General features: G+C 35.5%; 4 protein-coding genes, 1 non-coding gene and 2 pseudogenes across 6 annotated transcripts; 4 read left to right on the forward strand and 3 right to left on the reverse strand.

Annotated features, from left to right (window-relative positions):
* The first annotated feature begins 392 nt into the window (after positions 1-392).
* On the forward strand, positions 393-2,054 carry LOC116146116 (probable 2-oxoglutarate-dependent dioxygenase ANS). The gene is made up of 4 exons (XM_031431531.1): positions 393-809; positions 937-1,184; positions 1,262-1,589; positions 1,681-2,054. Exons 1-4 carry the CDS (start codon positions 570-572, stop codon positions 1,915-1,917), a joined length of 1,053 nt encoding a protein of 350 aa, XP_031287391.1. The 5' UTR covers positions 393-569; the 3' UTR covers positions 1,918-2,054.
* Positions 2,055-4,394: 2,340 nt separating this feature from the next.
* On the forward strand, positions 4,395-5,487 carry LOC116146102 (annotated as a pseudogene).
* Positions 5,488-6,693: 1,206 nt separating this feature from the next.
* Positions 6,694-9,610, reverse strand: LOC116146104 (UPF0548 protein At2g17695). 2 transcript variants are annotated; one of them, XM_031431514.1, is made up of 5 exons: positions 9,473-9,550; positions 9,023-9,111; positions 8,746-8,922; positions 8,465-8,663; positions 6,694-7,235 (listed from the first exon to the last, which is right to left on the reverse strand). In XM_031431514.1, the coding sequence occupies exons 2-5, from the start codon at positions 9,094-9,096 to the stop codon at positions 7,053-7,055; spliced, it is 633 nt and encodes a 210-aa protein (XP_031287374.1). In that variant the 5' UTR covers positions 9,097-9,111; positions 9,473-9,550; the 3' UTR covers positions 6,694-7,052. The 2 variants fall into 2 exon arrangements, with proteins under 2 accessions (XP_031287374.1, XP_031287375.1); XM_031431515.1 differs by having other exon boundaries at positions 6,699-7,235; positions 9,023-9,083; positions 9,473-9,610.
* A 141-nt stretch (positions 9,611-9,751) lies between these two features.
* On the forward strand, positions 9,752-15,448 carry LOC116146105 (ATP-dependent DNA helicase Q-like 3). Its single transcript, XM_031431516.1, has 19 exons — positions 9,752-9,951; positions 10,052-10,159; positions 10,257-10,264; positions 10,368-10,451; positions 10,560-10,700; positions 10,869-10,903; positions 11,090-11,173; positions 11,355-11,443; positions 11,616-11,768; positions 11,865-11,961; positions 12,307-12,310; positions 12,433-12,582; positions 12,678-12,770; positions 12,858-12,923; positions 13,014-13,144; positions 13,994-14,088; positions 14,177-14,304; positions 14,448-14,554; positions 14,754-15,448. Exons 1-19 carry the CDS (start codon positions 9,795-9,797, stop codon positions 15,199-15,201), a joined length of 2,178 nt encoding a protein of 725 aa, XP_031287376.1. The 5' UTR covers positions 9,752-9,794; the 3' UTR covers positions 15,202-15,448.
* A 695-nt stretch (positions 15,449-16,143) lies between these two features.
* LOC116146107 (ganglioside-induced differentiation-associated-protein 2) lies at positions 16,144-17,237 on the reverse strand. Its single transcript, XM_031431517.1, has 3 exons — positions 16,979-17,237; positions 16,625-16,889; positions 16,144-16,511 (listed from the first exon to the last, which is right to left on the reverse strand). The coding sequence occupies exons 1-3, from the start codon at positions 17,103-17,105 to the stop codon at positions 16,289-16,291; spliced, it is 615 nt and encodes a 204-aa protein (XP_031287377.1). The 5' UTR covers positions 17,106-17,237; the 3' UTR covers positions 16,144-16,288.
* Positions 17,238-18,402: 1,165 nt separating this feature from the next.
* LOC116146119 lies at positions 18,403-18,553 on the forward strand. The gene has a single exon (XR_004130467.1). It is a non-coding gene; the product is annotated as a U4 spliceosomal RNA (small nuclear RNA).
* A 416-nt stretch (positions 18,554-18,969) lies between these two features.
* LOC116146103 lies at positions 18,970-22,800 on the reverse strand (annotated as a pseudogene).
* Positions 22,801-23,740: the final 940 nt, after the last annotated feature.

Here is a 23,740-nt window from a genome sequence, read left to right on the forward strand (position 1 = left end):
TCAAAGATGAATGATGGGTTATTGACTTATTGCCATGAAAGAATTTGATTACAATACAAGTAAACTAAACTTATGAAATCTAGAATTCAATCAACAAAATCAGCCTCAAGAATAAATTTGAGTTTATGAAGTTCCCATCTAAATTTTACAGCTCACTTTGAAAATAATTGATGCCAGCTTGTCAGGAATCTTTCACACAAAAGCCTATATTGGTTTGTCTTGTTACATTTAGAGTAAATAAAAACAAGAATGTCACTCTCCAATTTCCAAATATACTGTTGAATTAATTGAGTTGATAAGGATTAGGATTGTTCATGAAGAGTGGGACTCCTCCACTTCATGTCTAAAAGGGGGTTGGCTATATTTCTTCGAATTCTTTGAGCAAGTTGATGACCATCTCTAAAAGAAATGGCGTCTTTAATTAATCAATTTTAACTTTTTATACAAATTGAGGTGTTTTAGATGATTAGTTAACTTTCAATTAAAGAAGATTACATATCAAACATACAGAGTTTGTATTACTTAATAGCATTAATTGATATATCACAGTGTGACCAGTGACAATAACAATGGAGATTGTTTCACTGTCTAAGAGTGTTCCAGAAATGGCCATTAATGGTGATGAACCACCACCACCACCATATGTTTTTAATAAGCAATCTATATTTGGTTCCATAGATGTTTCTCCTCCATATGGTCCATTTCCAGTCATTGATATCAGTCTCTTCTCACCACCCTCATCATCGGCTGATGTACACAATGAGCTTGAAAAGCTGAGATCCGCTCTCATCTCTCCAGGATGCTTCCAGGTTCTTTATTTATATTTGTTTTTTAAAGCATTTACAAAGAATATATAATTGATCATCTATGGAAACATTCTAAATAGGATTCAGGATTATAAATCTTTTGCATATATGATTGTTTTGAGTGTGTCAGGTAATCGGTCATGGGATTTCAAGTTCATTTCTTGACAAGGTACGTGAACTCGGGAAGCAATTCTTTGAGCTTCCAATGGAAGAGAAGAAGAAATACGCCAGACCAACTAACCAAGTTGAAGGCTATGGAAGCAACATGATAGTCTCAGAAAACCAAGTCCTGGACTGGTCTGATCGCCTTTCTCTTTCGGTGTTTCCAGAAGATACAAGAAACCTTCATTATTGGCCACAAAATCCCAGTGATTTCAGGTAACTGATATTCATTTCTAAATATAACCGCTGAACATAACAAACATTTAACTTTTTCATATTGAATTGCTCCTTAGGGAGATGTTAAATGAATATGCCAAGAAGGTAAAATCTGTAGAGCAAACGCTGTACAAGGCAATCGCAAAGTCACTAAATTTGGAAGAGAACAGCTTCTTGAAGATGGTCGGAGAGCGAGCACCAGTCAGAGCAAGGTTTAATTTCTATCCACGTTGTTCAAGGCCTGATCTGGTTCTCGGCGTCAAACCTCACTCGGATACAGGAGGGATTACAATTCTTTTGCAAGATAAAGATGTGGAAGGTCTTCAAGTTCGTGTTGATGGTAATTGGTTTAAGGTTGCCATAATTCCTGATGCTCTTGTCATCAACCTTGGGGATCAAATGCAGGTATTTATAAAATAAATCTTGTACACATTAAACTGAATTAAGCTTCATGCCAACTGAATATTGTTGAATATATATACTCATAAATATGCAGATAATGAGTAATGGTATATTCAAGAGCCCGCTGCATCGAGTGGTGACAAATCCTGAAAAGTTGAGGATGTCAGTGGCGGTTGTAAGTGAAGCAGAGGTTGATAAAGAGATCGGAGCTGTGGATGAGTTGGTGAATGAAGAAAGACCAAGGTTATATAAAAATGTCAAAAACTTTGGTGCTGTGGTTTATGAATCTTATCAGAAAGAACAAATAGCATTGGACACCATTACAGCTTAATCTATTTATTTCATTACTAGTGATGCATATCATAATGTTTCGTAGTCGATAAGATCATTGATATTCCTTGTTCAAACTCTTATGTGTTGCAGAAGCTCCATTTATGCTTTATGAATAGTTATTTCCTGTCATCATCTTCACCCTGATGTAACTCTTAAATGATAGTATTATAAGTATTTTTTGTTTGTAATCAACTATCACCAATCTCGCGGAGGTTTCAATCAGGTTTCAATCAATCTTACCAAGACGCTACACCTTCCAAAAACGGTCACCAACTTCACCTAAATGTAACTATTTTTGGGTAATTGAGTGATTGGACAAAAACTTTTGGGTGTATTACTTAAGAGCTCTTGAGTTCGAGTAATCTTAATTGCTTATAAGGATAGCCACTTGTAGATATACTCGCTTAGCATGTCCACTGGAGGGTATAACCTGTCTTTAACTTTAAGGTCCTAGGAGATTCAACCTAAGTGCATGCAAGTTAGCATGAACACGCATAGTAACCCAAAAAAAAAAAAAAAAAAAAAAAACCAACTTCCTATTCTGCATATTTTTGATTGAGGATTTATTATGGGCAAATGATATAAATTGGGATGGGAAATTGAGGATTTTTTACAAGCAAAACTAGGGAAGTTTTCTGCTGTGCTCACTGAGTTGTGTTAATGGACTCTTCTTTTGAAGTTTTACCATGCGTCCAATCTGATGTTTTGGTTTTGAAGTAAATTATACAAGCAATACTACTGAATTGTTATAAACTGCACAGGACTTTATTCTTCCTCAACCGTATATATTATGAACATGCCTTATTTATGGTTTTGTGATCGCTTTCTTCATCTTTCTAACATATGAAAATGCCTAGCAAAATTGTTTGTCTGAAGTCATGAATTTCCTTGTTTTGATTTTTCTTCTTTCTCAAGTCCTGATTTGTGGTAACAAATCGATGTTAATTCCCATATTCAAAAGTTTCTTTACAGCTCCACCTTTGGTACTTATCTCGTCTACTTTCTTGGAATATTTCTATGCTTTGAATTTTCTTCCCTTAAAAGAAAAAGGTAAAAGAGGAAAAAAAATAAAAACTTTTTCAAAAACTACCAGTTGGATTTGATCCAAATTGANAGGATTTATTATGGGCAAATGATATAAATTGGGATGGGAAATTGAGGATTTTTTACAAGCAAAACTAGGGAAGTTTTCTGCTGTGTACACTGAGTTGTGTTAATGGACTCTTCTTTTGAAGTTTTACCGTGCGTCCAATTTGATGTTTTGGTTTTGAAGTAAATTATACAAGCAATACTACTGAATTGTTATAAACTGCACAGGACTATATTCTTCCTCAACCGTATATATTATGAACATGCCTTATTTATGGTTTTGTGATCGCTTTCTGCATCTTTCTAACATATGAAAATGCCTAGCAAAATTGTTTGTCTGAAGTCATGAATTTCCTTGTTTTGATTTTTCTTCTTTCTCAAGTCCTGATTTGTGGTAACAAATCGATGTTAATTCCCATATTCAAAAGTTTCTTTACAGCTCCACCTTTGGTACTTATCTCGTCTACTTTCTTGGAATATTTCTATGCTTTGAATTTTCTTCCCTTAAAAGAAAAAGGTAAAAGAGGAAAAAAAATAAAAACTTTTTCAAAAACTACCAGTTGGATTTGATCCAAATTGACACACAAGTTTTGTCCCAGTGTTCTTGGTGTAAAACTCTTCCACATCCAAATCGGCACGCAAGTTTTGTCCCAGTGTTCTTAGAGGTATTGTTCCCTTTGAGTCCTGGAGCCCGTATAATTTTGTCCTGAAAAGATGTCTCTGGGTGGTGAGAGTGTCCTTGTGCTATAAGCGATCAAGATCATCATCTCTTAAACAATGTGGGACTTTGGCAACAACAGCCTGTAAGTTTCATAGAAACATTAGTAGTTGCTTTTGTTATCCTTACTTATCGTCACAGCTCTTAGGCAGTGTCGTTGAAATATGTTTTGATGTTGCCTTGCAATAGCTTATCATGTTGAAAACATCTCAATCATAAATCTTTCACAGCTCTTTGTTCTATTAATATTGTGGATAAGATGTTCTGCATGGTCCTCACAATTCTACAAAGTGGAGGGAATCATATGTGTGAAAGATAGAACAGTCAATTTCAGTAGTTGCATCTTCTTTGAAAGCTACATATCTAACTTTAAATATTCATCCTCTTTGATATTCTTAGCTCCTCCAAAAAATATCCCGCACCCTTAAAATATTCAAACTTTAAAAATTCCCTTCCCCACAATACCTTCATTTACTTAGGTATCGGCAAAATCGTTTCAGAATTTCACTAGATAACAAGAATATATTTCAAATCCATCACACTGTCATTCCCTTGAGGATTTCACTCCGAATATAAATATATCCATGCAATTCAATCCGCCTGCCTTCGAGTCCTTTATCTTTATTATTTTCCTCGTTGCTTTTAGTATTATCACTTGTTTGCCAATCATGAATAGGAGCACAATCGATTGGTCTACCCTCCCAGACCACATACTCGGATTGATATCAAAAGGCATCGACTCATTAGGCGACACCTTGCGTTTTCGCGCAGTTTGTCCTTCATTTCGGTCCTCCAGCCCTCTTCCAAAACCCATTTCTCCATGCTTTGAACTCAAGATTCCCTTTCCCTCAGAGTTACATATCAACAATGACGGACACTTTGTACTCACTCAGTCCATAATTTATGCAATCCAACCTCTTAGCAAGATCTCCCACGCACATGAAACCACAAAAACATGGATAGTCAAAGTCCAACAATTGAACACAGGCAAAGTTCGACTCCATGATCCACTTTTTGGAAGGTATTTTAGAAACTTGTCCGATAAGTTACCGCCAACCTTGAACTTGGTAGATTATCAGGTCAAGGAAATCGCTAAAGCCTACCAACTTGTCATTAGTTCTAACGATAACATGAATATATTTTTCAGAAAAGTAGTTGTTTCAAGATGTCATCATGAGACTGATGATGAGTTTGTAGTTATGGCTTTGTATGATTCAGGGAAACTACTTTTGCGGGAGAAATGCTGACCAGAAATGGACTCATATAAACATTCCCCGTGAAAGTATTGCTGATATTATTTATCATAACAAAAAATTCTATGTTTTGCTCCCCACAGGTCTTACTCTAGCTGTTGATTATAAGTGTTTGACCATTACAGAAGTTGCAACTCCATTACAGAGTATGAATTTTACTCATGGCTATTTGTTAAAGTTGTTGGAGGATTTGTATATGATTGTTGATAATCGGAAGTATGGTACTTATAATGGTGAAGAAGTTGAGTGGTTTGAGTTCATAATTTATAAGCTTGATGAAAAGAAATGTGAGTGGGTTTGCGGGAAAGAGAGTTTGGAAAATAGAATGTTGTTTGTGGATGAAGATTGTTCATTTTATGTGTCGATCGAAGAGTTCTTTGGATGTGAAGGAAATCCTGTTTATTTTGTTGATGGTAGCTTCTCTTACCTTCCTGGTCATCACCTAAGAATGGGTGCTAGGATTTTTTATTTGATTAAACAAGGTTTTCATTTCCAAAACTTAATTTAAGATTTTCTGGCCTCCACCCGTTTGGTTGAAGAAGAATCCCAACTTGGTTCATCAACTCTAAATGTGTAAGTATTTCTTCTTCGTAGTTGTTAATTGAAATTATATCTCTGAGCTTGTTGCCTTATTGATCATTGCCTACTCTTTGAAACTTTATCTAAGAATTTGATCACTACAGGATAGCTGCTACCTAGTTTGAGGATTTCTTTTTTGCACCTATATGAAGATTTGGGAGTTCCACTCAAGAAATTTTTGCGGATGTTACGAATTTTGAAATCTATTTTGCCAGCCGCAGCTCATCAGTTTAATGTTTACCAGTTCATGTAGTGTTCTCAGTATGGAGAAATATTATCATTATGTATGTATAGATTTTGTGGTGACTCAGATCTCAACAGGATTCATGATGGGTTGTCATTGAACACCATAATTTAGTAACGCAATTCTTCATTTTTCTGTTCAGAAGTAATAGACAAATTGGTGCATTGGGAGAGATTCATAGTAGTTCGTCTACAAGAGGTGTTAACATCAAGTTTAAATGAGATTTTAACAACTTAGTACAAACTCGATTTTGCTCATTTACTTTCATCTTCTTCCTTTTTACCCAAAATAATCTTAACTATGAAGTCGAGGTTACTTAGACAGAGTGGTAAAACCTGTAGAGGTTTTGTCAGCTACTGGTCTCCTAATGGATTATTACTTTACTGTGATTGACGATTCTATCAAGTGAGGGAATTGGATGTGTGAAAACTAGGACACTATTCCACAAACTTATTAGTTGTGTATTACAAGTAGGGATGTTAAACTACCATCTGAATTTGTGTTCTTATCGGAATTAAACTGATTCCCTACTACCAGGTTTGTACAAAAACAAAAAGGCTTTGGTTCATAAAACTCTTACTTTCAACATTCAAAGATCCAAACAACTAAACTATCATCTTAGGGAATTATCTTCGATACAACGGTTGTATGTACAACCAATCCATTAGAGAGTGATAATGCATGTTACATGTGTTGACATGACGCACCTTATGACTGGTTGTATATACAACCATTATAGAAAAGAAAATATTCTCTGTTGAGATGGCTCCAACTAAAAAATTATTGTCAATGCAGGCTTCAGTTAAAACACATGTTATTAAGGTATAGCTGTTAGCTACCATAACAATTTAAACGGGATTTACTCCACTAACTACTGAGCTTTCAAAATTCAAAAGATGAGGGAAGGCAGATAGTTAACAGCTACTTCACCAACACGTTTGTGAAGGAAGTTAAGTGTCATGAAGAAAGTATTTGCGAAAAAACTGTCATGTGGGTTATAAACATGGGGTGGCAAACCAGTCGATCAGAAAACACCGAAGAACAACATAGTTCTTCAGTAAGAACATAAAGTGCAGTGCGATAGAGATTCATACCTTCATGGTAGCATTTGACAGATAATAAGATGGGGTTGTGATGAAGTCAATCACAGAACACCAGAATATCACAGCTTTTAGTAACAAAGCAGAACACGATAGAGATGATTATGGTAGCATTTTCATCAAACATACATTATTGCAATATAAATGCAATCATGAAGCAGTCAAATGTTTCTTAATTGCATTGGCAGATTGATGAGCAAAACACTTTTGCCTAAGTTGCACATATGGGTATCCAATAAATGACAGAAAGTGTGCTGGCTTTGAGAGGGAACGTATTTCATACCATACTTGGTTATTTTCATCCAGCTCAACAGAAAAGCACTCTTCCCCAGCCTGCATTCCGGCAAATTTAATGTCATGTTAGTATAGTCTGTGTTTATCCATTTTGAAGGAGTAGCATTATATATATATATTGATTCATTTATATATATAAACAAATCAAAATACATAAGTCTCAGATACAGCAGTTATTCTCAGCTAGCCTTTTAAGAACCTACGGAAATGACAAAAAACAATAGTAGTTTCCCTTGTTTTGTTGCATTAGAACTGCATTAAGATTTGACTAAGAGTTTCTGTGCAAAGTGCAGCAGTGTTCACAGAAAACCTGTTAAGAACATGCAGAGGTGACCATAACAGTGGTATTTTCCCTTGTTCTGTTGCATTATAACTGCATTAAGATTTGGATTTGGGTGAGTGAACAAATTTGGGCAAACCCAAGTGTTCTCAACTATGAAAGGGTGAGGCATCTTGTAAGCACATGATTTTTCACCCTTGATGTTTCAACTGAAAAAAGTGGAGGAACTTAAAATCTGAGCCAGTTAGGTCAATCAAAGCAATGAAATGTGATTAATTGTTTGGTGATAAGAAACTTGAATACAAAACATTAACATGTTAATACAGAAGTCATTATTGCAGTCATGGATATTTACTGTGATAACAATACACCAATGTTCAATGCAATTTATATTTTGCAAGTAACTCTAAGCTCTAAACATCACTCTTGAGCAGGAATTTAACTATGGTTCATATGCAAATCGGCCCACAGATTTTATCAAGTAGCCAATTAGGCATGAAAACCCACTTTTGTATCAAACCTTTGGTAGCAATGTTTGAAGATTTTATGGTAGAACTCCACATCTATACTTTTTATTTCGTTCACACCTTTTGTTTGGCTTCCCAAAACATGAAGCAATACATCCACATAGATCCAAGACAAATTGTCTTGTCAGTTAATGATGTTAGCAACACTCATTTTTACATGATAACAGCCAGGAAATTAGAACAAAATCAGCTCAAAAATTTTCTTTCTTGCAAGAGCTATATGCTAAGTAAAACCGGCTATCCCTACTTTATTTTGACAAGGTTTTCTGAAACTATAAAAGATAGGACTCTAATTTTTTTCTTAAGTGATTTTGCCTAAATTGTTAACCTAGCATATAATCCCGAAAGAGACTGATGCATTTATATGACCAGGCAAAATATACGAAAGGATAAAGTCGTTTCTTTCCAACTTTAATTTATAAAAAGAATATATATAATTGCAGCAGAATATATTTACTTACTAGTAGGTGACCTTGAAGGGTTCCACTGCCGAAACCAAATGAAGCCACAGACTTTTTTGCTCGTTTACTTTCATTTACATAAACCACTTGAAGAGGCATCATGACCCATGGAAGAAACTCCTTGACACAGACACAGAACTTAGCCCCACTTTGTACTGGAGTCTTGGGATCAACAAATGCCCAATTTAACCCGAAATGTCTGCAAATTCAACCAATTCATTCCATTAGGATCTCTCTCTCAATAGATGTTTTATAAATATGTTTAAAAGAAATCCACACACCTCCATGTCTTAAGAGCTGTCTTGCTCTTCTCATAAGTATCACGACCCGAACCAACCAAAACACGTTCATGATTGAGTAAGAAGCCATCTTTTGAGAGTTCGGGGTCTTCTCTAAGGTAAGATGCAGGCTTAGCAGTTGCTCCTCTGTACTTACCATCATAGTTGAAGACACCAGACCTGCTGATAATTTACAGTTACAAGCACAAATGGACATACACACCAAAAACAGTTACAATTTCAAGATAAGAGAAAGAACCAAATCGTCAAATGCTTTTACTTGTCAATGCAAGCCTTCTGATCTTGAGGAGATGGTCGACCCCAGCACAAGAACACCATCTCTGTCAACACCATCCATAATCTTCACAACTATTAATTAACACTTATCACTTAAAAAAAATATAAGTATGGAAAAATTCAAGATAATGAAAAGTCCAATGTACTCTAATGAAGTCCTAACACATAAAATTTATATGAAATGCACCCAAAAAAAAAAGGTAAATGAACTTATAAACTAATAGCTTCTCAAAATCTTAAAGATATGGGCAAGTCCAATAACTAAAGTAGAAGTTATGATAACAGTGGATCGAAAATTTTGATTGCTGAAGGATGACTAGAGACGGTAACTAAATTCAACAGAAGCCACAAGCTCATTTAACTCCATAACATCATTCATTATAATCAGAACTAAAGAAAACAGTATGTATCTTTACAAAATATAAAAATTTACCTCTTAATAGCGAAGAAGAAGAAGTCGAATGTTGGGTATGAACGAAGATTTGGGTTTAGGAATCTGATAAAGCTCTGCGTTTTACGGAGTTTTAAGTGAAGAACGGAGTGAAGGCAATGGCCTGACACGTCATCATCTGTTACAATCAAATTATCCTCAAACTAATTAATATTAAAATAGCTACGACGTCGGTTTAATAAGTGAGATACTTTTCAATATGAAACGGCATCGTTTCCCCCAATTCACAAACAATTCCTTAAAACGCCGCGAAATTCGAAAAGCTTTTCCAATTCCTGCTAAATCAGTTAGGGTTAAACGAAAGATGAAGAAGACGCCATTGGCGATGCAAAGTGGAAGTGAGAAACAAAAGAAGAAGAATATATTCGAAAAGGAAGGTCTAGTGAAACTCTTGAGATGGCATTTCGGCCACGCTCAATTTAGGGATAAACAGCTTGACGCTATTCAAGCGGTTTTATCAGGTCACAATTCACAAACAAAACGTTATTAATTAAAATTAATTACTTATATTATTTGCTTGATTAATCATTAAATTAATTATTTCTGTTATTATGCATTTAGGGAGAGATTGTTTCTGTTTGATGCCAACTGGTGGTGGAAAGTCAATCTGCTATCAAATTCCTGCTCTGGTTAAACCTGGAATTGTACTTGTTGTTTCTCCTTTAATAGGTGAATCCTATTTATATTGTTTAAACATAATGTTGACTAATTTTTATTCCTATTATTCTATCAAGCTCTAATTTTTTTTGTTTTTTTTGGCTTGCAGCTCTGATGGTAAGAGTAATGTGACTTTAAATTAAATTATTAATTATTATTTAAGAATATTTTAAGGTTTGAGGGGTTGGATATCTTTCATGGATGTTTTTAGAAGTTTTAGGAAAACCAAGTGATGGCGTTGAAGGAGAAAGGAATTGCTGCTGAATTTCTGTCTTCAACACAGACACTACAAGTGAGAAATAAGGTGAATAATGTTAATTAGTTTACTGTTTTGGATACTTTAAAAAATAGTGTAGGTTATTGGGTATATGTGTTTGATTAGTGATGATTCTTGGTAATTATTATTTATTAGATACATGAAGACCTTGATTCTGGAAAACCATCATTGAGACTATTATATGTAACACCAGAACTGATTGCAACATCAGGATTTATGTCAAAGCTGAGGAAGATTCATTCAAGAGGGTTGTTAAATCTCATTGCCATAGATGAGGTGTGAACTTACTTACTCAGCATGTATTATATCATTTGGCATTTCAATGTACCTCAAATGGAATTTTCAGGGGTCTTTTCATTTTTTTTCTTTTTTTTTTTTTTTTGGTTTAAAAAGTTTTTAACGTTTGTTGTCTATAATTTCAGTTCTTTTTTTCCAAAATTTCAGGCACATTGCATCTCATCGTGGGGCCATGATTTTAGGTTTGTAATCTATTGAATTAATGAGCAACAAGTGAATTTCTCGCATTCTTATGCCATTCTTTTTTCTTTTTTTGTGAATTTGTTGAGAGTAGGATTTTGCATTTTCTTATTACTCGTGCTGGATTGATACTGCATGAAACTTCCATGCTTGAGCTTCTCTATTTTTGTTCTTTAATTTACTTACAGGCCTAGTTACCGTAAGCTCTCATCTTTGAGGAACTGCCTCCCAGATGTACCAGTATTGGCACTGACAGCAACTGCTGCTCCCAAGTGAGTCTGGTCATAACTCTGGAAAAGAACTGACTTCAGTACTAATTTATGTTACCTTTAAATATTCAATTTGAGTATCCTCTCTCTTTTTGTTTTAAGTTGGATTTCACAGTCTTTGTAACTGACCAAGATCTGTTGCTCCTCTTCTTTTCCCTATACCTCTCTTGCTTTTCAATTACAGAGTTCAGAAGGATGTGATAGAGTCCTTATGCTTGCAGAACCCTCTAGTCCTTATATCTTCTTTTAATCGTCCAAATTTATATTATGAAGGTAGGTCCTGTGGGAGTTAATGAGTCCAGTTTATTTATTGTGTATCTATGTCAGAGAATGTAGTCAATGGAAAATTGGACTACACTGCTTGGTTGTGTTGTTTTAAGTTTCTTAATTTTCAGTACCGTATATAATGATATAAACATTTTAAGAAGGTATTTCTATAATGCAGTTCGATACAAAGATCTTTTAGATGATGTCTATGACGATTTGTGTAATGCTCTCAAGTCTATTGGAGATATCTGTGCAATTGTTTACTGTCTCGAACGCACAACTTGTGACGAGTTGTCTGCTCATCTTTCCAAAAGTGGCATTTCTTGTGCTGGTGACCGAATTTTTTTGAAATCCTTTTCTTTCTCCACAAAAAGCTTGAATCTTTATGGACATCAGGTGAAGTCTTTTCTTTCTTGTGTACTTTCAGCTTATCATGCAGGCTTGAATAATAAATTGCGGAGCTCCATATTAGATGATTGGATTTCTTCCAAGATACAAGTTGTTGTGGCTACAGTTGCTTTTGGGTATGGTTGAATCTAGAAATTCAGCCTTTTTTCTGTGCTCTTTTATCTCAAACTTCTTCCTAATACCTAAAATAGCTTGTCTCAGTTTCAGAGTTACGCTCATAAACATTAACTTACCTTCTATACAAAAGTTCTCTGATCAGGAAACTGGTTTATATGCTAGTTGTATTTATCTGAATGTAGGTTTCTTGTTTTAAAGTGCTTTATGCTGCACTGTTTAGTTTTTTTCATATTTCAATATCTAATGATGACATGAGCATGTGATGATTTTCTTGTTTTCCTCATTCTTCTGCTTTGAGGTGTTGTGGTGTGTGCACAAATATTGAGCTAGTGCTGTTCATTCAGGATGGTACGTGACTGAATTATGCTCTCATTGAATTGTGTACAAATCATTGTGTGCTTGTTTTACTGTTGGTGGATACTGTTGAGCAGGTATCATGTCACTAATGGCTTTGTAATCTATCTTTCTAGGGTATAGATAGAAAAGATGTTAGAGTGGTTTGCCACTTCAATATTCCGAAGTCAATGGAAGCCTTTTATCAAGAGTCAGGTAGAGCTGGTCGTGATCAATTGCCCTCTAGAAGTTTGTTGTATTATGGAATGGATGACCGCAGAAGGATGGTTGGTCACTGTCTCAGTAGTACCACTCCTATTTCCTTTCAGATTATCTAAATGTTCACTGGAATTTCAACTAATAATTCAGAACTGTGTGTCAGGAATTCATTCTAAGCAAGGCTGAGAGCAAGAACTTACAGCCCTCAAGCTCTCAGGGAGGGTTGTCAAAAAATTCAATGTCCAATTTCAATCAGGTGATCTCCAATCCTTTTTGTACTTTCCCTGTGTGAACTTTCTGTGATGTCGATATTTCAGAAAATCTGAATCCTTACCATTTGCAGATGGTCGAGTATTGTGAAGGTTCTGGATGCCGCAGGAAAAAGATTCTTGAGAGTTTTGGGGAACAGGTAGGGATTTACATTGATGGCCACTATGTACTACAGAATGCTTTTCTTCAGCACTCTTTTACAGCTACTTATTTTCATCATCTAAACTAGGTATCTGCATCACTATGTAAAAAAACATGTGATGCCTGCAAACATCCAAACCTAGTTGCCAAATATTTGGAAGAGTTAACAACTACATGTGCTTTACAGCAAAAAAATCGTTTCTCTCAAATTTTCATAAGGTAATATTGTTTCTTTTCTTTTCTTATTCTATCATTTCAGTAGAATGCAAATACTTGAGAAGCTTTTGTGCATTAAAATTGACTTCAAATCATAGAAATGCAAAATAACCTACACATAATCTTGTGTTCTATTCCAAACCTCAAATGGTTCACTATTCTGTCCTCAGAAGGGTTATGCCTGATATTATTTTATTTTTTCTTTGGCTATTACCATTAATAATACTACTTCATCTTTGCTATAGCTTCTTATTTTTTCATGGATTATGCAAGCAAAGTTTCACTAGGAGGAAATCTTGATTTATACTTGCAAATTAATTGGTTAATCCAATGACCAATCTACTTCCAAAGGAAGATGTGTAATATAATTACCTTAGATGGACTGGTAGAAGCCCTTGGGTGAAGGAAGGTTCCAAGAGATTCTATGATCATCTGCACTTAAACCTAGAGTTCTTAATTATAGATTATTTTATTTCTCTATTATCAGTTTGGCTCTTATCCCTCGTATGTTCATAATTGTGCGACTTAGGACATGCTTCGTAATTATCAAAAGAATTGTGAGCAAATATCTTTTGATATGATGAAGCTTAATCAATCCAGTTGCTGGATATGTGTTTGTGATTCTTTAATGTGTTTCAACGAGTGTCATTGAAGGGTCAATACTTCTATTTGGAGAAATATAAAATGAATCTAAAAGGTCTTGCCTGTAGTTTTTCACCGATAATATTTCCAAAGTTTTGTAACTGGTTCAATTCGTCAGTCCATATCTCATAGTAAGTGTTAACTTGCATATGAAATTTTCATGTATAGATTGTCCTTTGAAATGATTCATTCATGTCCTTTTTACATCAGCTCTCAAGATATGATCCAAGAAGAACAAGTTTCAGAATTTTGGAACCGTGATGATGAAGCAAGTGACTCTGAAGAAGATATATCTGACTCTGATGGTAATCATTTTTTTTTTTTTTTTTGATGGCTTGGAAAATACTCAACGGTGATTCCATCATCTTATTACATGAGTCTCTCAATTACCAGATGGCGTCAAGGTTGTCAAGAGCTTATCCAAGTCAAAGTTCTCAACAAAATCAGGAATAAATGAGAAGATTGAGTTTTTGCAGCGTGCAGAAGAGAGTTATTATGGGAATAAAAACTCTGATAAACAGGTCAATAATCTGTCACATTAGTTGGTTTTGAGTCTTAAATCTTTCCATCTTTTTTTCTTTACTGTGTCTTATGGTTTTAACTTTGAATCCAAATGTGATGTTTTCTCCCTGCAGAATACTTTATCTGGTTAGTTTGTCTGCAGGTCAATAAACTCAACAAGAATGCAATATCTGAATCTCTGAGGGAAGCAAGCAAGCAGAGATTAGTAAATGCTCTGACGCAGGCTCAGCAGCGGCTTGGCAGCTTAAGGTACAGTAACCTTTACACTTAACATATATGGAACTTTTTTCTCCATGAAAGGGCCTGAGGTTTCTGAATTACAATGAGACTTCCCCTCATTGTTTGAAATCTAAAAAGGATATTGCATTCATATATTGGGATTTTTTAATAAGCACCATTTTTCTGACTAACCATGAAAGATCCTCATTTTTTGAAGTCTTCATTGCAGCATTGAATTTGAATCATCAGCCACTTTCCTTGAAAATGAATGCTATAAAAGCTATGGAAAGAGTGGAAAATCAGTCTATTATTCCCAAATGGCAAGTACTATTAGGTGGCTGTCAACCACGAATTCCACTGACCTAACTAATCGACTGTGCACCAATACCAGTTCCTCTTCAGAGAACATTATCTGTAAAGAAAAATCTCCTGTGGCGCCATCATCTTTGTTGGATCAACCAGCAGAAATTACTAACGAACATAATTGCAGCAACGCTAGGTCCGAAACCTGGATGAATGCTCTGCCGAAGGAAAGTGCTTCTCCTAATACACAACAGCCAGTGATTCCATCCTTCTCAGAGTTTGTCAACCGCAGAAAGGCCAAGGACAGCCGACTGGATAACGCATCACAGAACCAGTCACCAGAGAAAAATTTGAAGAGGACGAAGTTGCAGTAGTTAAGTTTTTGGGGGTCTTTATTCAGTTTTTGTTTCCAATGGGACATACTAAGCTACATGTTTATGCTTCTTCTATGTGCTATGGCCTTCAATTGAATGGAGGTTACATGTTTGAGATTTGAATACAATTTCACTTGAGATGAGATTCATCTGAATGATTGACATTCTTGAAGCATATCTTGAAGTGTTAAGAAAACCTGAAAGTTTGTGCAAAATTTTTATTTTGGAAACAAGAGCCATTGATAAACCTAACTGAGCAAGAAAAACTCAAGATGGGCATTGATAAGCCTAACTGAGCAGGAAAAGCTATAAATAGCCATTGATAAACCTCTCAATCTTTGCGTTATTTTGTTAAAAGTGAAACAAAACAGGGTCAAATCACACACAAATTGCTAACCAACGAGAGCAATTTGGATGAAGGATGTTGTTTTAATTGAAGGATGCTTATTTGATTACAATAAAAATAGGTTGACAACTTTCTTTCACAAATTTAACGTGACACCACACCTAAGGTACGGGTTCGTTCATATAAGAAATGCCCATTCCTTTAGGGAACGGTTATTCCTTCCTTATGGAATAGCTGTTCCTTCCTTATAGAACAGGTCATTTTTCAAAGGAACAACTATATGTGAGTTATGTAAAGAAAAATAATAATCATAAAATAGTCATTCCTTATAAAAAAATAAGTATTCTTTCGATGATCATTCCTTCAAAAAAAAATTACCGTTCTTTAACAAAAAACAACCGTTCATCTTTAAAGAATAAATGTTTGTCCTTAAAAAATGACCGTTCATATTTAATCAAAGTTACTAATTATCATTTTAATTCAACTCAGGTGCCACATCGGTTAGCCAAAGAGTTTATGAGATTCAGTTTACGAGATTCGTTTGTTAAAGCCAGATTTGATAATTGGTATTAAAATGGGCTTGTTACCCGATCGAATTAGGGATTTGACAATTGGTATTCCAAAATATTCACATGATAAAACTAACTCTACAAAGAAAACTTGGGGCCGGCCCATGGCTCCAAAAGAAAATTTAAAAAAGAAAATTTTAAAAAGAAAACAGAAGCCGGCCCACTGCATCTTCTAGGAGATGCATCTCATGGAGTACATAGACACAGCAGAGGAATCCAGTGCGGGTGCACCGTAGACTCTCGGATGATCACTCTCCAATCCATAATCCATCATCGGACGGTATTCCAAATCCTCGTCATGATCAATCACAAACTCCGGAATCTCAACCTCGTTTCTCCTCACATGCTCCCACAAATAATCAATCCTGTTCACATACCTCAGCTTCCCATACAACCTACCACACACAAACACCCCCCTAAATTAGCACTAAAACATTCGATAATTAAAAGTCAAAAAGAGTTAAAAGTGCTTTTAACAAAAGTGCTTTTTGAGTTGTTGTAATCTCACCCTCCATGGAAGAAAAGGCGACCAAAGGTAGCAAGAAAGAGGCGGGCCTGCAAACCCGGATGAACAAAGTAAACAGCTTGAAGATTTTCTTTGACATTGATTGGAATAGCATCGTAAATCGATCGCAAAGCAGAAATTCCCACAAAATTCTCACTTCTTTGAACTCCGGTGTGCACATACAGTATCGCAAAGCGCTTCTTCGCCAATCTGGGATAAACCCTCTCCTCCAAATAATTCTTCAGAACTTCAGCACTCAAATTTCGAGCTATTAATCATTCATGCAAAACCCCCAAACGTTAGGCCAAGAAAACACAACAAACAATCAAAAAAAAGGACCAAAAAAAAAAGAATTACCAGGCAAGAATTTCCCAATGATACGAAGGATTTTATTGCCATGTTTATCTTTGCCATGAATCTTGAAGATCTCAAGCTTTTCTATGAGTTGTTGTTCGGAGTCGGATACAGTGTGATCAGGAAACATGTTGCTCTGCTTCTGGGCGGGTTTTGTTTTTGTTTTGGAAAAGAAGTAGAAGGAAAGCGATGGAATGGAAGAAGGGGGGGGATAAAGTGAGTTAATATAGAGAGGGACAGCAGCAATAATTGGAAAAGATTGAGTTTGATAATCGAGAAAAATAGTATACAGAGAGATAAGGAGGATATTCTAAAGCATCTTCCTTTTTCTTGAATCAGACAACGTACGTGGATCACTCCCTTTGGCGTTTGTTACGCTCTCATCACATTTCGTTGTTAATATCATCTCAGCCGTCCGTTTACTAATCCATTTTCATAACATGACACCAGGTAGATTATACGCGTAATCTACAAATCTGTTTGGTTAATAAGAAATAGTAAACGACTTTTTCCCACCCAAGGTTTGCCTTAATAACTTTCACACCCAAAAAAACTTTAAAATATCACTTTTTCACCCAAAATTATTATTTTGTTACTACCCGAAGCTAATTACAACCGATTACAACGACAAATATTCTCTTTATCACTATCATTTGAACATTATATCTCCTTTCTATAAAACTTCTCTCACTCTGATATTTGATTTCTCGTCGATTATCGGTCACCGCAAAGTTAAAATTTCATGTTCTTAGTTTATTTTTAACTGATTTCGACAACGAATATTCAATTGGTCACTACCATTCGATTCACTAGCCTCCACTTTACAAAACTTATCTTATCTTGGCTCCTGTTAACTCACCGAATACTAACTGAAAAAATAAAGTGTATTTTTAGTATTAACAAAATATAAACTTTGGGTAAAAAAATGATATTTTGAAACTTTTTAAGTGAGAAAATGTTGTTAAGGCAAACCTTGGGTGGGAAAAAATTGTTTACTCAATTAGAAAATGGTTACTTGTTTTGTAGCCAATTGGTTTTGACATAATTAGTCTACACATATTGACTTTAGTTATTTCAAATTGGTTTGGGAATCCTTATAAAGAACTGGGTCTGGCCTAGTGGGCTTCAATTTCTCAATAAAGAAGGTTGATTGGGCCGGAGGCCCATATCGCAAAAGAAAGTAACTATCAATAGCTGGTAGACACTGTAAAATCAAGAGAGGAGAAGTGATAAAGCCGTGAAGATGAAGAAACCTAATCATATTTCATTATTTAGATTGTGAATTGGTTATCCATAATTTTAATACTGATTCTAGCATAATGATAATTGATTATTTTCAGGAAGAAGAAAATCCCACATCGAAGAAATTATAGTGAGTTGATGAGAGCAAAGGGCTATAAGACAGGCGATGAGATAAAGAGAAAGGCATCTTTGCGCTTGGGGCAATGACGCAGCTAGTGAGGTTCTAACCGAGGCGCGTCTATTGCTGGTTGAAAACTATTTCCAAACCCCCTCTTAGGCCTGGGTTCTGCCCTGGCCTTCGAGAATTTCTGGAAGGGCTCCCTCCGGGGTAAAGCCCTACATTACTTAGTCCAAAGTTTTCACTGGTGGACAGCCACAATTTTAAGGGAAACCATATAAAATAGAATTTTCAATAGATATAATACAAGAAGATGAAAAGAAATTTTCTGGGATGTGAGGGATTCTGCCTGTTTGTTTTACAGCCATTCTAAATTTGCCCCACAAGCAGATCACAACGTGGTACCAGTCCGATAATATCAGTTCATCTAACAGTTTTCTTTATCTTTTATTAGTTCAAAACTTTTCAATGGTGGGCATTTAACTCTTGATTCTGCCTGTTTGTTTTTTATACGAGAACTGACATGGCGAAAACTAATTATAGAGAATTTGGACTTTGATCGGAGATCTTACGCTTATGTCTCTACGCCATCTGTAAAGAAAATTTATACAAGTACATCAACTACAGGACAAAGTAAAACCTGAAACGCATTTTACCATATTACAGATTCAATTGCATTGTTTGATACATCCAAATCGAATCCAGTCAATGAATAAGTCCTAGAAGTGATCCATGGGTATGTGGAATCTCTTTATCAGATTACATTTGTTGATTAAAGTACTGTCAACATAAATCATTCACTCTACAAGATCACAAAAGTTTCTACCTTTTATTTTGAAATAGAATGAAGTTATTAACGACCAGAGACATCTGTGATGGAGGTTATAGCGTTAGATATGGAAGAAGAAGAGGATGCCGAAGTGTCTCCACGAACCCTTGTTTAGCGGTCAATAAAAGTAGGCCTCGTTATTACTGGTTTATTCTCTGAGGAACCCTTGCTTTCAAGCAAAACAACCACTTTCTGACATTGTTGGCCTTGAAGCAGCAGATTCCTGAGAGCACATTAAAGCAATTTCCACTACTTTTTTAGCTTCTTCTTCAGTGTATTCGTTTGGGTCTAAACTTTCATTCATCAACTCCACGTGTAAGCCATTCTCGTATAGTTTCCATGCCTATACATTGAAGCATGATAAGCAAATTGTAGTTTAAATAATGGAGTAAGAAAGAAGGAAAGGTGACAGTTTAAATAAGCGTGATTTCAAGGACAACAATACCATAGCTGTAAGTATCAGCCTTTGCTGATAATTGTCCACGAAGTGCATACTCAGGTGCTGTGTATCCCGAGTAGTTCATTTAAAACTATCAATTAATCAAATAAAATTTTCAACTAATTTTGGATAAAATAAAAAATTGAACTTACCATGTCCCTGCACAGTCGTAGCCTAGACAGCATATACTGCTACGGAAAAGCCTATCCAATTCAAAGTCAGCGATCTTTGGCTGGAAATCATCATCCAGAAGAATATTACTGGGTTTAATATCTCCATAAATTATGCAAACATGGGAATCCTCATGCAAATAGGCGAGCCCTCTTGCTATGTTCAGGATTATGTCATACCTTTGTTTCCAATTCAGAGACCCTCGTCTTTCTCCTGTTATTTTTTTTTTTTTTTTTTTTTTAAAATACCAAATTAAGTAATGTAAATAGGTAAGTAATGTGGGTAAGAGGTAAATCATAATATCTTAAAACTGGGTGGGGAAAAAACATAACATTTTTGAGCTAGAGGTGCTTTATTTTATTGGTAATAATTGTAGCATCATATATGTAATATATATTTAACATTCAAAATTGAGATCTCTATGAATCAAGTGAAGAATTGAAAGACAGCTTGATAAATTCAGAGAAAGATAAAATTATAATAGCTTACCAAATAAGAATTCATCAAGGCTGCCGTTGGCCATGAACTCATAAACAAGAAGTTATTCTGGGCCCTTGCTGCAACAACCAAGAAGGCGGACGACATTCCGGTGATGAACATTGCTTATAAGCTTAACTTCATTTTCAAAATCAGATGTTATCCTGCCAGAAAACCATATTGCCAGTTTCTTTACTGCAACTACTTTTCCATTATTCAGAGTGCCCTGCAGTGCAATCACATCAAAATTTCAAAAAAAATCGTAGAACAGACATTACCATCCAGATAGAGTTTTGCATTCTTATGATATGCAAACAGATTTAACTCAATAGTGTAGCAAAAATCTCATTGTAAGACTACAATGCTAAATGTATTTATCTTGATTTTTCAAAGATTATATATTCTACAATTCATCTTATTTTACCCTGTAAAATAAACCAAAACGTCCCTCTCCAAGTTTATTTTCTTTAATAAATTTTCTTGTCGCAGAAACCAAATCTTTATATCTGTAATTGATGGGACTTTGCAATTCAGTCGCTTCTAGGATATCTCCGGTCACAAAAAGAAAGCAGGGATATATCAGTTAATCAACTTGTTATATATTTTTTCTGTTCAGAAATAAAGACTCTTAGTTTATCTCATATTGTATCTTTAGTAGCTGTATAAGGTAGACTAGGATTCTTGTAATTATTTGTTTCGTATTTTATATCTAGATAATTACAGCTATTATTCTGGATCCTAAACTTTAGGATCTAAGGCTTGTATATTAGCTATTTAAGCCTAAAAATTGTGAAAAATATTGAAGTTTTCTTCTTAAACATTTTTGTTTCCTGCTATTCATTTGCTTTGTACTTTTTCAGCCAATCAAAAGAGAGACTCGATTAATTACAGAAATGGTACATGTTTTAACTATCAAACGTATGCTTTTAATTAAATTGGTTATTTAAGTTTTATAGTTGATATTAGAATGCTGTAATTAACCTTGATGTTGAGACACATTATAAATACAATAAAAAAAAAATTAGAAAGTTCTCTCAAATGCTCAAAATAAAATAGATGGGATGAAATTATTAAACTTGTCTCTTGATGCTGATGAAAATCGACGATACTTAATTTTGGTTCACCTTTTGGAGTTATCTTCCTTTTTCTTGATAAAATGAACCACACAAACGATGCCATAAGTAGTAGACTTATTCCTCCCGCAACTGTTCCTCCAATAATTGCTTTCTTCTTGCTTGAACCTCCTACTTGAGTATATATATGTATGTTCACGTACATTTCAAGTAAAAATGTAGTAAATAATTAAAGAATTAGGAGGCTTACCAGGTTTCAAGAAGGGCATAATATCAGTAGTCTGGTTATCAGCAAAGAATGGAGTATCGGAATACCTAAGGAAACATCCCATATCAACAGCCCAACCAACCGTAGAAGTAAGACATCTTTTAGTTTTAACATTGCCATTCGCCAATTGCAAGCATTCTTTGCACCCACTTTCACTAATGCTTTCAACACATTGAGCAATGGCATAAACTTATTTGATGATGATTCGCCATTAATTGCCCTCTTACTCCCAGCGAAGAACCCATTGATCTTTGGTGTGGCAACTTGAAGATCAGCTAATAGCCCACTCAGAGTTGTTAGAAAAGCAGTAGCGTCTGATGCTATTTGATAAAAAAAAATTGCTGCTTTCATACCTTAAACAACATTTAACAATTCACGAGAATAAGGGCCGGAATTTTTTTAAAATTTTGGGGTCAAGAAGATGACCTTGCCCATCAAACTAATCACTTTACCTTTTATTATATTTGATTACCAAAACATCGTTAAGAACTTTACCATCTTTAAAGTAGTGAAATTAACAAAATGCTCATGCAAGAAAATTTTAAAAAGAAAAAAAAGCATATTTACCTTAATAAATTATTTAAATGAAGTTACACTTGTGGAGGCCAAAGTGTGAAATTCAAAAATTGAAGGTGCTAAGCAGCTAATGTACAGAAACTGAAGCTAAAGCTATGATCCACTCAGAAAAATTTTATACTCTCTTCTTTTCTTAAGTGTCTCATGCGGAAACGATGGCTTGTCATCAGATTGTGAAATATGCATTTCCAAAGAAACAATATCACAATAAAAGTATAAAAACTATCTGAAGGCAAATTCAGAGAATCTCAAGTAAAAATCTAACATACATACCTGAGAAAGCATCCCAAATACACAACACGGGCACCGTTGGCCGGAGGGAAGTTGCGTATTAACGACTCAGCGGCTGTGAAGCAAGCAAATCAGCCGAGGATAGGTGCTTCCTCGCACTGCACCATCGCGTAGGCTGAGTCAGACCCTCTTGGCTGCTCCGCCTTTGCAAAATACTTGCCTGCGTTTAGCTCGTCTCTCGGTTGTGCAAAAGTTGCGTTCAAATTATTGCTGAAGTCCGATAAATTCGTGACGTTATACTGACTGAATCCCTGGTTTATGACAACAATTTCTGGGTTTGATTCACCCAGTGTCAATATTGCAAGAATTATCGCGAGGATGATTAACTTTTCTAAGTTCATCTTCCAGCTTCAGCAAATTAACTATTGACACATGAACTGTGAAGGACTTGAGGCAGCAGACGATGCGCGACGACTTTTATATTCAACCACAAATTTATTTATAAAATGTTATAAATATAATATTATTTATTATATCTATATTAACTTATTGTTATAATCTTAGTGGGTTAATTGCAATAAAATAAACTAAAGCAAATAAGAAATAAAAGAGCAGAATAAAGATGGCTGAAATAAGAGGTTTTTATTAACTGTTTCTCTTAATTGGATTGTCTATAATACGAAGGAAATCAGCCTAATTTATAGTCTTTTCTCACCAACCAACCTCCTCTATCCATAACAAAATCATAATCCATGTGTCTTCATGTGGACTTGCATGGGTCATACGTCTGCAAATAAACTTGCATGTAGAGGTGAGCAAATAAGCCCCAAGTCCTGAAGGACTAATTCCAATTTAGGATCGGTCCCAATTGGCTGAGATCGGTACTGAGCCAGTCACTTTTGTGAGGGCCCACCGGTAAGGCCTGATAAATATCAGGGGGGTTTTGGTTATTATGGGAGGGTTTTGGTTTTTTGTCAAGGGGTTTTGGTTTTTTGTTAGGGGGTCCTATGAAATTAATCGAGCCTAGGCATGGGATCAGTCCCAAGCCCGGCCCCAGGAGGAGGGACTAGCTTGGGCCTAGTCACCCCTCCCCAAGGGCCGAGATTGGTCCCACAAGGACTGGTCCTCCCAAGGACTGGTCTTGGGATCGAGCCCTTTGGGCCCAGGCTTTTTGTCCACCTCTACTTGCATGGCCCATGTGCCAAATTGGTGGAAGTCCACCACTTACAACCAATGATTAAAAACCCGACCTGTGCAGTGACTTGGCCAAGCCACTGGGTCTCGGATCAAGTGGTTTAATCGGTTTGACCAGCAGGTTAAATCAATGTCCAAATATTTGAA

The sequence above is a fragment of the Pistacia vera genome, unplaced genomic scaffold (assembly GCF_008641045.1).
Source record: "Pistacia vera cultivar Batoury unplaced genomic scaffold, PisVer_v2 Contig471, whole genome shotgun sequence".
In the NCBI taxonomy this organism is placed as follows: domain Eukaryota; kingdom Viridiplantae; phylum Streptophyta; class Magnoliopsida; order Sapindales; family Anacardiaceae; genus Pistacia; species Pistacia vera.